The 15,766-nt window shown below is 33.7% G+C and overlaps 1 protein-coding gene across 1 annotated transcript in view; it reads right to left on the bottom strand.

Annotated features, from left to right (window-relative positions):
* The window catches only part of LOC143251099 (ankyrin repeat, SAM and basic leucine zipper domain-containing protein 1-like), a 35,510-nt gene extending 28,082 nt beyond the window's left edge, over window positions 1–7,428 (bottom strand). The window contains 2 exon segments of the mRNA XM_076502466.1: window positions 1,601–1,796; window positions 7,208–7,428. Coding sequence (XP_076358581.1) covers window positions 1,601–1,796; window positions 7,208–7,399 — 388 coding nt within the window. The 5' untranslated portion in view covers window positions 7,400–7,428.
* Window positions 7,429–15,766: the final 8,338 nt, after the last annotated feature.

The raw sequence follows: 15,766 nt of genomic DNA, 5'->3' as shown, positions 1-15,766 counted from the left end.
TAGTGTGTAAAGTCTAAAGTAAACACGAATAAGCATGTCTCATATTGGTATTAGTGTGTAAAGTCCAGGGTAAACATGAATAACCATGTCTCATGTATTAGTGTGTAAAGTCCAAGGTAAACCCAAATAAACATGTCTCATGTTGGTATTAGTGTGTAAAATCCAAGGTAAACCCAAATAAACATGTCTCATGTTGATATTAGTGTGTAAAATCCAAGGTAAACCCGAATAAGCATGTCTCATGTTGGGATTAGTGTGCAAAGTCCAAGGTAAACCCGAATAAGCATGTCTCATGTTGGTATTAGTGTGTAAAATCCAAGGTAAACCCGAATAAACATGTCTCATGTTGGTATTAGTGTGTAAAATCCAAGGTAAACCCGAATAAACATGTCTCATGTTGATATTAGTGTGTAAAATTCAAGGTAAACCCGAATAAGCATGTCTCATGTTGGTATTAGTGTGCAAAGTCTAAAGTACAGACGAATAAGCATGTCTCATATTGGTATTAGTGTGTAAAGTCCAAGGTAAACATGAATAACCATGTCTCATGTATTAGTGTGTAAAGTCCAAGGTAAACATGAATAACCATGTCTCATGTTGGTATTAGTGTGTAAAGTCCAAGGTAAACCCAAATAAACATGTCTCATGTTGATATTAGTGTGTAAAATCCAAGGTAAACCCGAATAAACATGTCTCATGTTGATATTAGTGTGTAAAATCCAAGGTAAACCCAAATAAACATGTCTCATGTTGATATTAGTGTGTCAAGTCTAAAGTAAACACGAATAAGCATGTCTCATATTGGTATTAGTGTGTAAAGTCCAAGGTAAACATGAATAACCATGTCTCATGTTGGTATCAGTGTGTAAAGTCCAAGGTAAACCCGAATAAGCATGTCTCATGTTGGTATTAGTGTGTAAAATCCAAGGTAAACCCGAATAAACATGTCTCATGTTGGTATTAGTGTGTAAAATCCAAGGTAAACCCGAATAAACATGTCTCATGTTGATATTAGTGTGTAAAATTCAAGGTAAACCCGAATAAGCATGTATCGTGTTGGTATTGGTGTCTAAAATCCAAGATACACATATTTATAAAATATCAACAAATATAAATAAAACAGTTTGAGCATTTTTATATAACCAAAGTTAGAAATTATGTAAAAATATTTTAATCTACTGTTTCTTTGTGAGTTATAATAAAGGTCAACAAAAATAGTTTCTAGAATCTATAGGTAATTTTGGAAACTGTGAAAAAAAACCTGAAACCTTATCAACTAGAAATATTAATGGTAGATATCATTCTGCTAATTTGATAAGAAAAGTTCTTGAACAGTATTTAGACTACATAAAAAATGAAGACAAATAGTAACAGATTTCATAAATAGAGACAAACACACAAGAAAAAGTGTAATCTTTGACTCCTTTTTAAACTGACCTGAGAAAAAATTCCTATACCTTTATTTATGAGATACAACCAGCTTTGGCATTTATAAATATAATTTATACAAACCACCTTTAATACACACGGAATTCAATTCTCATAAATCATTCACAAACAATATAATGGACATTGTTTTTTTAATATGGAAATCACAAACCTTCTCCAAGTATTGAGCTCAAAACAGTGAGGTTCCCTTGCATAACAGCCATTCGCATGTTATCCAAAACCACAGGTGGTTCCTGTCTTTCTCTGCGTTGACGATGTTCAAAGGTACTATTCAAATTAACATACTTGTTACTTGTATGAAAACCAGAACTCTTACTTGCATATTCAGCAGATGTATTTCTATCTTCCTGAAAAGAAAAGATCCATAATCCTTGTAAATAAAATACAAATAGATCTCAAAACATTAATTTGTGTGTGTATGTGTGTGTGTTATAATAAAACAAATTTGAAACTTAACAGAATGCTTTTTACACATTACTAGTCAGTAGTTACCAAACTTAACAGAATGCTTTTTACACATTACTAGTCAGACTAGAAAAACTTAAGAACAGCACATTAAAAAAATAATAAAAACCATTGAATTCACAGTTGTAACACCTCACTCACATACATATACATTTCCTGAAAGGAATAATGGTTTTACATTTGAAAGTATTATATACCAGTGTTATACACCATACCTTTGAATATTCTTTGGTGGAATATTCTTCCACCAAAAGACTTACAAGAGTACTAGTATGAACACATCACTGTGAATTTTTCAGTTCTCTGTTGCTGAATTTGTCAAAACTAGTATCATTGTTCAGGCCTTTTCATTCAATATAATTTGTTCCAAAGTTGTGAGTTTTTATCTTACTTTAAAAGGTTTCACTAAACTTACATACAGATCTACCACAGCCTTCTTGTTTTTAAATTCAAAATTCTTATAGTTGGAACTATAACAGATTTACTGTTATACAGTTATTTTAATTTCTACATTTATTTCAGTTTAATGTAGGTAGTGTATATTGTTAAAAGTTTATTGCACAAGTCCCATCTGTTCTCTAAATTTGTATAAAATTCTCAAGTGTTAAGTCAACAGTATATGTTTTATGAAAGTACTAGAATATCTTCAAATCCTGTTGTTAAGCAAATTTTCAAGGATCTTGCCCAATGAGTATAAAAGCTAGCCATCACAATACATAAAAGAGACAGTAATAGAATATCATTGGTTAGCTACAGTCAGTACACTATAAGCCTTATAATAAGATGAAATTGTGATTAATGCTAGTTAATCAGAAAACTACAGAATTTTACTAGGAACGTTTATAGATTTTGAACATTACAAACCATTCAACTTCAGTGAATTAACTTATGTTATTTTTTCTATAAGGACATTAAATATCTTCATCAGTAAAAAGTCAGCTTGTAAGCAGTGTGACACCAGCCAAGAATAGACAGCTAGCTAACTTAAGCCAAATGTAACAATACTAACTCAGAATTAATTTGCTCATCGTGGACCTAGACTATTGATAAAATATTCAGTTATAGACCAGATAGAAGACTCAGTACAGTTTGCAAAACTCTTTCATACAGACCACTATTTGTAATAACCATTATTATAAATTGTATTGCAGTTTGTATAGTAAAATATGTTTGTGTTAAGAAAGAAAATGCGTGTATCAACCTTGTTAGCAAATATCATAAATTTAATATATATTGACATGCAATTAACTTCTAAATTCAAATTCAAGTTTCTGTTTATTTGAAATTGTAATATATAACAATAAATCAGACTAGTCCAAAATTATATCACAAAGAACACCTTTCACACAAATTAATTCTGTTCAAAATTTACATACTCATTTTAAACACATTTTTATATGTGTTTTATCATTAACACACAATATGCCTTCTTGCAAGTAGTTACAATAAACTGTCCAATCTAATGCATTAAGCAGAATGCCATCTACTCTGAAAATAAAAAAAAGACACAATACTCAATTCAAATTCTCAACAAACACAAACGAAAGGATACAGTAATGTAAGATACACCTAAAATTTTATACTGTTTACTAAATACACTAATTTCTTAACTGGATAAAGATCATGTAACAGATAAAAAGTAAACATAATGAAATGGCAATTATACCTAATTCTAATAAAAATAAACTTAACCTGTAAGCATGAGCTTGAAGATGTGTTCCTTAAGTCACAAACATTTTTGTCTGAAATACAGTATCACAAAAGAATAAAAGATGAAAGGAGGCAGAAAATGAACTTACCATGAAGAGCAACCATGGTAAATGATTGTTATTATAGAGCATAAACATTGTTAAAATGCAGGTCAAATGATAGTTAAGCTGTCCAATACCATGATGAACTGTTCAAGTGCATTCATAAACACATACACATGGTGATATAAACTGTTATAAAACTCCATCAGAATATTAATACACAAAAATAAGAGAAATTTAAACATTGTCTAACTTTCTTGAAATTATCAAACATGCGCACACTTATATAATGTATTACTATAAAGGTGTTGTATTTAATACTTACTATAATCATTGATTTAAAACCCTAACTATATTCCATTGTATATACAAACAAACTACAATGTATCATTTTTAAACAGAAACGTGAATAAGGCTGTTTTCTTAGATAAGAAATAATAATTTACTTTTAAAAAAATCATTTATTTACTATAAATTCCAAATTATCTTTTATAAGATCTGTTTACTTTCTTTGACCGTGTGTTTTGTTTTTTCAAATAGAAAATATGGATGAAAAAACTAATTCCTTGAAAATCCAACAATGCTATGAGATTTAGTTAACAATAAATGAATATTTCACATTGCTATGCAGGTCTCTGAAAATATACAATATTCATTTACATAAAGGGAAATAAATACCTTGATATTCGGCAATTTATATTTTAAAGATCAGTCTCATAAAGTAAGAATAATTTATAAATTAAATTTAAAAAAATCCTCTTCAGTGTGAAAATCTGAAACAACCCACATGATGATTCTATAAAGGGAGCTATACATTTCTGGCCAATGGCACCACCATAGTCCAATTTCATTTATTTTGGTATGTATATGGTTTCCTGTTTTCCACTTTATACCAGCTTAATAAATCTGAACTGAGTCCAGAAGCCAAACATAAGTAAGAGTAATAAGAAAAGAAACAGTAAAACCAGACAAAAAAGTCAGCTGATCTTGTTTGAACACTACATACGTTCAACCCAGTAACCTTGAATACACCTTAATTCAACAAAAACTTGGCCTATCATCTTGTGTCCCACTTCTATTTTTAGAACTTTTAACAAATGTGATGCCAAGAAGTGAACCTTTTGGACTGGTAAGTTAAAAAAACAATGAGGTGCTCTATAATTAACAACAATTCTTGGAAAAATCCAACCTCATACTTGCACTTGAATAAAAACAAAAGGGAGAGAGTATATTAGGTTAAGACTGTAAAATTTAAATGGAATGGTTTATTCCTTCTATCAAACAAATTTGTTTTATTGTTTTTTTTGTGAAAAATTAAAAACATAAGAGGTATCATTAGCTTGAGGTATTTCAAATTATAATACACCATTTTTCTTCTATTTTAGACAAGAAAGTAAAATTCCACATTCTATAAAAGTTACTAATGAATTTTCCATTTCTTTGCAAAAACAATTTCTCACTACTCTCAAAAAATAAGAATTACTGCTCACCTCTGTTTTAAGTCCAAACATTGATACAAAATTGATAAATATATCCTCTGGAATTAAAAATGGGCTTCCAATAACACTCATAAACTAAATATGCATTTAGCTTTTGTGTTAGTTTGTTTTCCGGATCTACTTTAATACAGGTTTTAATACATATTAAAGGTTAGACTAATGAAATGTTTTAACTCTCTTAATTTGGAGGAAGATTATCAAGTGGATGAATGGCTTTCTTTCCAGTGTTTTTTCATGCATGTCCAATAAAAGTTACATTAACAAACAAATCTTAATTTTTTATTTTTAACATTAAATACTTAGTATTTTTAATTGTATGGTTTAAGTTTCCATTAATGCATACTACATAAAAAGTGATGCAAATTTATTATTTTTTCATTAACACATACTTAAAGTGAAGCATGTGTAAATACCAAAAATATATAGCCAATATTCTATCACTGGTTTATTAAGAAACATAAGTATCCATAAAAAATTAATGCTTCTTAAAGAATAAATTGCATGCTAAATTTGGATAAACTTTCTACACTGTGACACAACTTACATTTACATAAGATTTGTTTTGATTATCCCTTGCATACAAACAAAACTTTCTATACACTTTGAAGGATGAAAGTTATCTTTTAACACATTTACAATAAGTTAATACTATATAAAACTTGATGGTTAATATTGAACAACGTTACTCCATTAAATCTAAAAGTACATAATAGAAGTAGAATACTGAGAGAAAATGTTCTGACATGACTCCAATTCAAGAGTTTAAGGGTATAAACTATTTTGAACTTGTATATTTTGAATAGATATAATTCTTATAAAGAAATAATACTTTTAAATTTATTACTACAATTAGATTCAAATATCATGGCTACATCTGTTTGAAGTTTTGTTTTACTTAGTGTAGTCAACTAGGTTACTAAAGTAACTTTATGCATTGGAAAAATAACAAAATTCCTAATAAGAGAAGTTCAGTATTTGTTGTGCAAAATCTTACATCAGTAGAGTATTATACCAATAATTATAAAACATTAAAACATGTATATAGCTATCCTAAAGTCAAATGCAAAAAAAAAAGTTCACTATTTATAAGAATAACTTTATAAATTTACTTCTACACACAAACAATACATAGCTAAGTTACTATAGCTAAAGCACAATTTGTTAATACTAATTACTGGATAAAAATATTTTTTCAAAACTACACCTAGGTAGAAAAAAACATTTTATGGATAACCATGCAATTTTTTCCTAACTCTATTTAAAAGCATGATGGATGACATATCAGTTTTAAAATTAAATCTCAAACATAATAAACCATATAATAAAATGATCAATTAAAATTTGGTTTCTAATTTCTACCACTAGAGAGAAATAATCTCAAAGGAATTTGGAAATTAATTTCATTGTTTTGTGTAACTTTTTATTTATGCTGTTTAATTGTAAATCAACTTACAATGAAAATGAAAGTATGTTATTTGATCTGAAAGCAATCCTCAGACAATTTTATTGTCTAAAATCTGCATCTTTTATAAAACAAGTTAATAACTTTTCTGAAATAACGTACACTTTATTTTTCTGCAGGAACTGTAGCACAAATTTGTAACAACTCCAATAAGTAGTTCACTAACTAAGACTGGTCACTGTTTCAGGTGATGAATTCTTTCGACTTTTGTGCAATGATGGAGATTCCCATAATTGGTGTCATTTATGAAACCGCAAATATCTTGCCTCGTGTAAATCGCTACATATTACCAGTATACTCACTGCCAAGAGTACTGGCAGACTTGTTTTAACTTCTAAAGTTTTTTTTCATAACATGTTAAAACAACCACGATAAAATTATCAGCCCAAACACAACTAGTAGTGTAGCTAGCGCTACTTGTACTTGTTGTTGTACTACAACTAATACTAGTGAGTGATAGTGGTAAAACTAAAGTACTAAATCTGTAACTAGTTACTAACTAACTGTTGTTAGTGGATTACTATTTAATACCATTAACACGATATCGTATTATTAGTGTATACAAAATTTCATAAACTTACCGTTTTTACTGGAAATGTTCTACGAAAATGTCTCGCTTTTATATTGCCAGTGTCATGCATCGTATTTCGGATTTTGTTATCGGAAGTTTCTTTGTATGATTTACTTCCTTGATCAGATCCATCAGTAACATTACAAACAATCATGTCACATTCAGAGTCCGACGACTCCATCCCAGCTGGTACACCCGCCATTTTTCAAGAAATGAACTTTTACTGACACCTACCGTTTGTATATAATTTTACACAAAGAAACTTTAGATATATATTAAAAGGTGAAAGAACATCACCATAACAAAATCCTATTGTCTTCATGGAGATACCTGGAATATCCTAATGTAAACTACATCATAAACATTTTTATTACATACTATTTACTTCATATGTTGATATTTTTTCAAGCTTTCTAGTACAAAAACATATATTATGTTTAAGTGCAAAAGCTACACTATAGGCTATGATCTGCATTCTGTCCATTAAGAGGAATAAAACCCTGGATCTCAATGTTGTTAACTTGTAACCTTACCGCTGCCCCTTGTGGGTATTATAACATAGTATGATTCGTGATGTGCTAACATCACGTAGGTCCAAGAAGTCTTGACAAAACTAAAATAGGAACCCTTATAACCTGAGGACTTTCGAAAGGTGGACCTTTCTTCTTCAGGGTATCCCCATCCCAACAAATATGCTCGCCCTGTCAGCCGTTGGAGCATTATAATCTGACGGTAAATCCTACTGTTCGTTGGTAAAAGGGTAGCCCAAAAGTTGGCTGTGGGTGGTGATGACTAGCTGTCTCCCTCTAGTCTTACACTGCTGAAGATAGCTAATCAATAGTACCCTCAATCAACTTTTGAGTTACCGAATAGTGGGTTTGGTTTGAATTTCTCGCAAAGCTACGTGATGGTTACCTGCGCTAGCCGTCTCTACTTTCGTAGTGTAGAGCTAGAGAGAAGGCAGCTAGTCATCACCACCCACCGCCAACTCATGGACTACTCTTTTACCAACGAACACTGGGATTGATAGTCACATTATAACGCCCCCACGGCAGAACGAGCGAACATGTCTGATGCGACGGGGATTCGAACCCGCGATCCTCAGATTACGAGTCGAACGCCTTAACCCACCTGGCCATGTCGGGCTCCGAATAATGGGTTTAAACAATTACTCTGTCAACATACATCCACAAAGATCAAAGTACTAAACGCGTTTCTGAGGCGATTGGACTTAAACAATTAAACTTCAGGGCTCTAACTTTAGGCCACACCAGTGGCTCCCAGCAGAAATCTCTTTAAAGAAATGAAATAAATATCAAAAATAAAAACCGCTTACTCAGAGCTACTCAGGGGCTACCCGCTTTAGCCGTAATAGACAAAGGAATGCAGATAGTCAACACCGCTCACAACCAACTCTTGTGCTACTCTTTTTTAAAAACAAACAGTGGGATTGACCATACCATTATAATACCCCCACGACTCTAATAGCTAGTATGTTCGATGAAGGAAATTCGAACCCGTAGATTGCGAGTAGGGCGCTTTACTCACCACGACATGACAGACTTCAGCATAAAGTCAGCAGGATTACAATACCAACCATCAGTTTTTCAGTATCATTGGTGAACAAAGCATACATAATTTATTGTGTAGCAATATGCTTAACAAAATCCAATAAAATATATTCATATTCAGAATTTATTTATAGTTCTGGCATACACATTAACTGTGTAATAACTCATATATTACCAAAACTATACATTTCGGCTCTCAACTTTTTATATAAAAATTTTATTTCTTTTAGAAGGAAAAAAATGTTAGTTGAACAAATTATGTCAAAGATAGTTTGTTACTGGTACAAAACACCACAATAGAATGTTTTCTCTCTGTCCAGCACGAGGAATCACACCACAAATTTGAGTGCGAACCTACCACTAACCTACTATGTGGAAATCATATCAAAGAAAACTGCTGAAAACTTGCAAACCAATCTATTATAAGTGTTTGGTAAATTTTAATAGTACTTCAATGTAATAAATGTTCTGCATTGGACAATTAGTTGGCCCGGCATAGTCAAGTGGGTTAAGGCGTTCGACTCGTAATCCGAGGGTCGTGGGTTTAAATCCCTGTCGCACCAAACATGATCTCCCTTTCAACCGGGGAGCGTTTTAATGTGATGGTCAATCCCACTATTCGTTGCTAAAAAAGTAGCTCAAGAGCTGGCAGTGGGTGGTGATGACTAGTTGCCTTCCCTCTAGTTTTACACTGCTAAATTAGGGATGGCTAGCGCATATAGCCTTCGTGTAGCCTTGCGCGAAATTCAAAACAAACTACAGTAAGTTTTGCTTGCTTCCGTATCAGGAGTAAAACGATGTATATATATTTTTAATATACTTAGGAAGACAATATTTGTTTGAAATCAAAGAAATATTATAGGATTATTTAATGTTTGAACAACCTTCATCTTTGTTTACTTTTTATGTCTCTTTGACCTTGTTGCAATTTACCACATTTGTTCGTTTGTTAAAATTTAAGCACAAAGCTACACAATGAGCTATTTGTGCTCTGCCCACCACGGGTATCAAAACCCGCTTTCTATCGTTGTGATACCACAGATAGACCATTGTGCCACCTGGAGGGCGTTCGCAAAAGATAAAAAGAAAAGATATTAATTAGTTTCATTATATATATATTTATTGACGTTATTTAAAACCTATAGATTTTTCATATAAAATAGTAGTGTCTATACCAAAATTGCAAACTATGACTCCTATAACACGAATATCAGAAGCTTCGAATCCCCAACCATGCTGTAGCTCAGTCTGAAAGCTTATAACGCTAAAATTCGGATTTTGATACTCTTGTTAGGCACAACACACGTATCCCAGTGTGTAATCTTACGTTTAATAACAAACAAACAAAGCTTCAAAGTTGTGTGATGTCACAAAATATCCCCCGCATTTTCATCTGTTGATGTCTTAAGAGTGATGGTCAATCTCTAAACGTAAATGGTTGGTTTTAAGATGTTGCCTTTTCTCTGAACATCAGTTCAAAATTAAGGACAAAAAGGCTTAGTAAGTTTGCCATAAATAGAAATTCACAAGCTGCTCAAAGCAAGATAGTGTTGATTTGTAATAGGCAAAGTTGTTACGATACAGATGACTATTTATTTATGGCCAATTCCTATATTTAAGTTATCATTAGGGTACGCGGATATGGTTGCTTATCCCCATCCAAAATCATATGATTTTAGAAAAATGAGGACTAAAATTAGTAAAAATAATGAGAAAAATTGTTTCTCTTTTTAGTCATCCAAACCATAGAAACTTTTTTACGCTTTAATACAAAGATGCAAATTTTAACCGAGATACCTCCAACTGCATGTTTCTTGTATTTATTGTAAAACGCTTTTTAATTGGTTCATCGTCTGAAACTTGACTATTTGATAATTTGTTATTTGATGGTTCGGCATGGCCAAGCGTCTTAAGGCGTGCGACTCGTAATCTGAGGGTCGCGGGTTCGCATCCCCGTCGCGCCAAACATGCTCGCCCTTTCAGCCGTGGGGGCGTTATAATGTGACGGTCAATTCCACTATTCATTGGTGAAAGAGTAGCCCAAGCGTTGGCGGTGGGTGGTGATGACTAGCTGCCTTCACTCTAGTCTTACACTGCTAAATTAGGGACGGCTAGCACAGATAGCCCTCGAGTAGCTTTATGCGAAATTCAAAAAACAAACAAACAAACAAACAAACAAACTTGTTATTTGACAATAACGACTCACGTCTTCTAGCTCAACAATATAGCTACGCTAATTATATTAAAGTGTTGGTTGTTAACTGGTGTTCTACATTTCATAGTACATATCTGGCTAAATGACTTTTGTTGTATATGTTTTAGTTGCGTGTTCTTTAACGCATCTTTCAAAAGTTCTACGTTATCCGAGGGTCGTGAGTTCGAATTCCTGTCACACCAAATATGCTCGCCCTTTCAGCCGTGGGAGTATTATAATGTGACGGTTAATTCCACAATCCGTTGGTAAAAGAATAGCTCAAGAATTGGTGGCAGGTGGTGATAACTAGCTGCCCTCCCACTAGTCTGCTAAACTAGGGACGGCTAGCGTAGATAGCCCTCGTGTAGTTTTGCGCGAAATTAAAAAAACAAACAAACTCAGTGTGAACCGAGCTACCTACTTAGGTTCATCAGTTAGAACATTCGAAACCCACAACCGCAGCAAACAAAGCTTTAAGTTCAACTAAGAGCTGTGGAACGTCACTAAACAACACTTTAAGATATAAAAGTGTAGTTCTAATGGGGAAACACTTCAGATTAAGGAGTCTTTATACAGCAAACTACTTCAACTAAGCCTGAATACGAATACAAATGCTTCGCCTTTAGGCTCTTATAGATATTACATATCTGATTTGTAAAATATAATGAAATGTTGCGGGTTGAAGAAGACGTAGAAAAACTTTGCTTTAAGTACCGAGAAAGATAGCTTGCGCTGTAGATTTTATTTCATTACGAAGTAAATATCCACTGTTTAAAAACAATTAATATTTTTTAGAACTTAAAGCGATCAAATATTATTAGTTCTGTCATGTTATAGGACCCTATTTGCGTAAAACCAACTCTGTTAAGAACGATTAAACAAAATTCTGAATGTACAACTCGTTATTCACAAAAGCTTCTATGTGAAACATTAAAGTAACTTAAATGCAAACAAAATACAGTTTATAACTTTGACTTCTTATATTGTTCATCCTTTTACTTAAATCTTGAACTACAGCAAGGTGATTATGGCGCTTGACTCGGAATCTGTGTGTCGTGACTTCGAATCTCCGTCACACCAAAATGCTCGCCCTTTCAGCCGTGAGGCATTATAATGGTACTGTCAATCTCATTATTCGTTGGAAAAATAATAGCTCAAGAGTTGGGGGTGGGTGGTAATGATTAGTCCTTCACTGCTAAATCATGGATGGCTAGCGAAGATAGCCCTTATGTAGCTTGGCGCGAAATTAAAAACAAACAAACCATTGTGTGAACAAGGTATTGAAACTTAATTTCGGTCTAAAGCAGACATAAAGATAAAAAGTCTATAAAACAACTGTTTTAAATACTGCCCACCACTGATCTTAGTTTAATTATTTTTTGTCAATTGTTTCTTTTTATTATTTGACTTTCACTTGTGTATAAAGTACATTAAGGCAGAAATTCAATATCAGTGACGTGATTCGTTTTATTAGATTTAGTTATATATGTGTTAAAAGCTGCTTATGTTCAGATTATTTGTGAAATATCATTTTTCTTTGAAACTGAACCTTTAATTTTCCTCTATTTTTTTTCTAAAAATTGAAAAAAAATAAACTCTTTGACAATGACCTAAGCCTAAATATTGATAAATTAGTTGTTAATGTCCGGAGCCAACCTTACTTGATCTTACTTGACACATGTAACCCAAGAATACTTTGATGCAGGGGCTGAGGGGTATACACCACCCCTTCATTTTAGGTGGGGGGTATGGTGCATACAATCATCCCCCCTATAGTTTGGCCTGTTGAATTGTGTTATTTTCATCACAGGCCTACAAATTGTGTGTTTGTTCTTATGATTCTCGTGTTCTTACCAATCGAATTGCATAATTAGGCCTAGATGTAGGCTTTTTCAGTAGCCGAAATGTACGTCTTTAATATAGGCGTGCTTCTAAGCTTTTCGATCTAAGCGATAGTTCGTAAGTATCAGTCAGTAGGCCTAAGTATACATGCAAGTATCGTAGCAACAAGATTACTCTGTAACTGCATGTTTACAGCTTTCAGGTTCACGTAATCAAAGATTATCAATTTGCAAATTGAACAGTCCACATAAGTGGTTGCAAAAACCATCCCCCCCCCCATCGGGTGTAAAAAATCTACGCCCCTACTGTTATACTTTACTGTGTTCTATATTTAAGTAACATTGGTAGAGCTGGTTGTCTGTGTATGAAAGAAGAACAAGATTTTTTTCTCTAGACACCTACATATGCCCACACGTATCACTGAGAGTACTTCTACCTCTGAAATAATGTGATATGCGAGTATATCATGTATTTTGTTAGACGTGTTTGATAACATAGGATTTTAAAATTTTTCGTCTAGTTTGTGTCTTTGCAGTTTTTCACGTGGTCCAAAAACTTTTGAAATTGTTTCATTCTATTTTTCTTTACTATTCATGATATCATGTAGCAGCTACACTAATTTTAGTTTTGCAGCAGCTTCGCACGTTAATACAGGAAAGAGTTAACAGCTGCAATGTTCTCCACTGGCCGAGTATATGGTTCCTGTATGTACCAGCCTACAAATGCTGTGAGAAGACAACCAGTGACGCTATCGCAAATAGAAGAACTGGAATTTTAACATAGATTGTTTTCCAGATATTTGTTTCGAAGGAAGAAATATTATGATTTATTCACTGATCGACTACAGTCGATTGTTTAAATATCTATACAAGTAAAGCCCTCTTCTTCCCTCTATAATAAACAAAGGTTGTTTAATTTCACGTCTTAAGAGTATTCTACTTATTTCTTACTCATCTCTAAGTTCAGTTCGTCTTCAAGTTTAGACTGCTTTTCTTCTTGATTCTTTTGTTAATATGTGGCTTCATCTAGCATTTACACGAAAATCAATACACCGAGGAATATACGACAATACTTCGGTTTGGTTTGGTTTGAATTTCGCGCAAAGCTACACCAGGGCTATCTGCGCTGGCCATCCCTAACTTAGTAGTGTAAGACTAGAGGGAAGGCAGGTAGTCATCACCACCCATCGCCAACTCTTGGGCTACTCTTTTACTAATGAACAGTGAGATTGACCGTTACATTATAACGCCTCCACGGCTGAAAGGGCGAGCATATTTGGTGTGAAGGGTATTCAAACCTACGACCTTCAAATTACGAGTCGAGTGCCTTAACTATCTGGCCCTACCTAATTTAGCAGTACAAGACTAGAAGGAAGGCAGCTAGTCATCACCACCCACCGCCAACTCTTGGGCTATTCTTTTACCAACGTCCCCACGGCTGAAAGGGCGAACATGTTTGATATGACAACAATTACGAGTCGAGCGCCGTAACCACCTGGCGATGCTGGGCTAGCAATACTTTGAGAAACAAATCAGTAATTACACTGAAAATTATAAATATGCATTTTCAGCAATCTGAAGTTTGTGATGATCGTGAGTCAATTATTACAACCTTTTATTTGGTTAGAAAATGATTTAAGCAGCTTAATACATGAGATGAGATAAAGTACACAGTAATTTGTTTGTTTGTTTTGTCAGTCGCTTTGTTCAGTAAGAGAAATAAGTAATTTTCTCAAAACATCGTTATTCATACAACTGTTCTGACAATTGTTATTTTATACGAACATATCGAAAGAGCAGTGATAAAACTTTGTAATGATTATCTTATTAGGGCCTGGCATGGCCTAGCGCGTTAAGGCGTGCGCTTCGTAATTTGAGAGTCGCGGGTTCGCATCCCGGTCGCGCCAAACATGCTCGCCCTTTCAGCCGTGGGGGCGTTATATCCCACTATTCGTTGGTAAAAGAGTAGTTCAAGAGTTGGCGGTGGGTGGTGATGACTAGCTGCCCTCCCTCTAGTCTTACACTGCTAAATCCAAAACAAACAAACATTGTCTTATTTGTCGCAGAGAAAGAAATACTTGCCTCCTTCTAGTACAGGATTTACGGATTTACAACGCTAAAATTAGGGGTTTGATTCCCTTCAGTGGGCATCGTAGATAGCCTGATGCGGCTTTGCTGTAATAAAAACCCACACACATAAAAATAATTATTGTGCAAAGAACAAAATAAAACACAATAAAACCAAAAACCGTCTACGCAGAGTTACGAAATATAAACTGACAAATAAATATTATTTTGTTGTGTCCAACTGAAATTACTCAAAAATAATATTTTTATTGGATTTGTACATTTATTACTCCTCCGTATGCTGGTCTGGTGATGAGTTTTTTTGGTTTTTTTTCCTATTGCCTGTATTAATGAAATTTCGTAAACAAATCATCACGCGCTGGGAGGACAGCCAGCTGTGTTCACATCCGGTTACTTTTTACCATTAAAAGAGGGGGAAATCTGTCTGGATAAATTTTACTATTTTGGGATTTAAAAATAATAAATAATACGTTGCTTTAAGTTTTGATATAGACATTTTTTTTTAAATTAGATAACATTAAAATTTTATAAAAGAGAAATATGTATAGAAGAAGAAATTGGTTTTTGAATTTCGCGCACAAAGCTACACGAGGGTTATCTGCGCTAGCCGTCCCTAATTTAGCAGTGTAAGACTAGAGGAAGGGCAGCTAGTCATCACCACCCACCGCCAACTCTTGAGCTACTCTTTTACCAACGAATAGTGAGATATAACGCCCCCACGGCTGAAAGGGCGAGCATGTTTGGCGCGACCGGGATGCGAACCCGCGACCCTCAAATTACGAGTCGCACCCCTTAACACGCTTGGCCAGCAGGGTAAGACAAGAGGGAAGGCAGCTAATCATAACCACTCACCGCCAACTATTTAACTACTCTTT

Source organism: Tachypleus tridentatus, chromosome 5 (assembly GCF_004210375.1).
Source record: "Tachypleus tridentatus isolate NWPU-2018 chromosome 5, ASM421037v1, whole genome shotgun sequence".
NCBI classification, from domain to species: Eukaryota; Metazoa; Arthropoda; class Merostomata; order Xiphosura; family Limulidae; genus Tachypleus; species Tachypleus tridentatus.
Note: the sequence above shows the minus strand (reverse complement) of the source record. Positions and strands in the feature narration are given on the sequence as shown.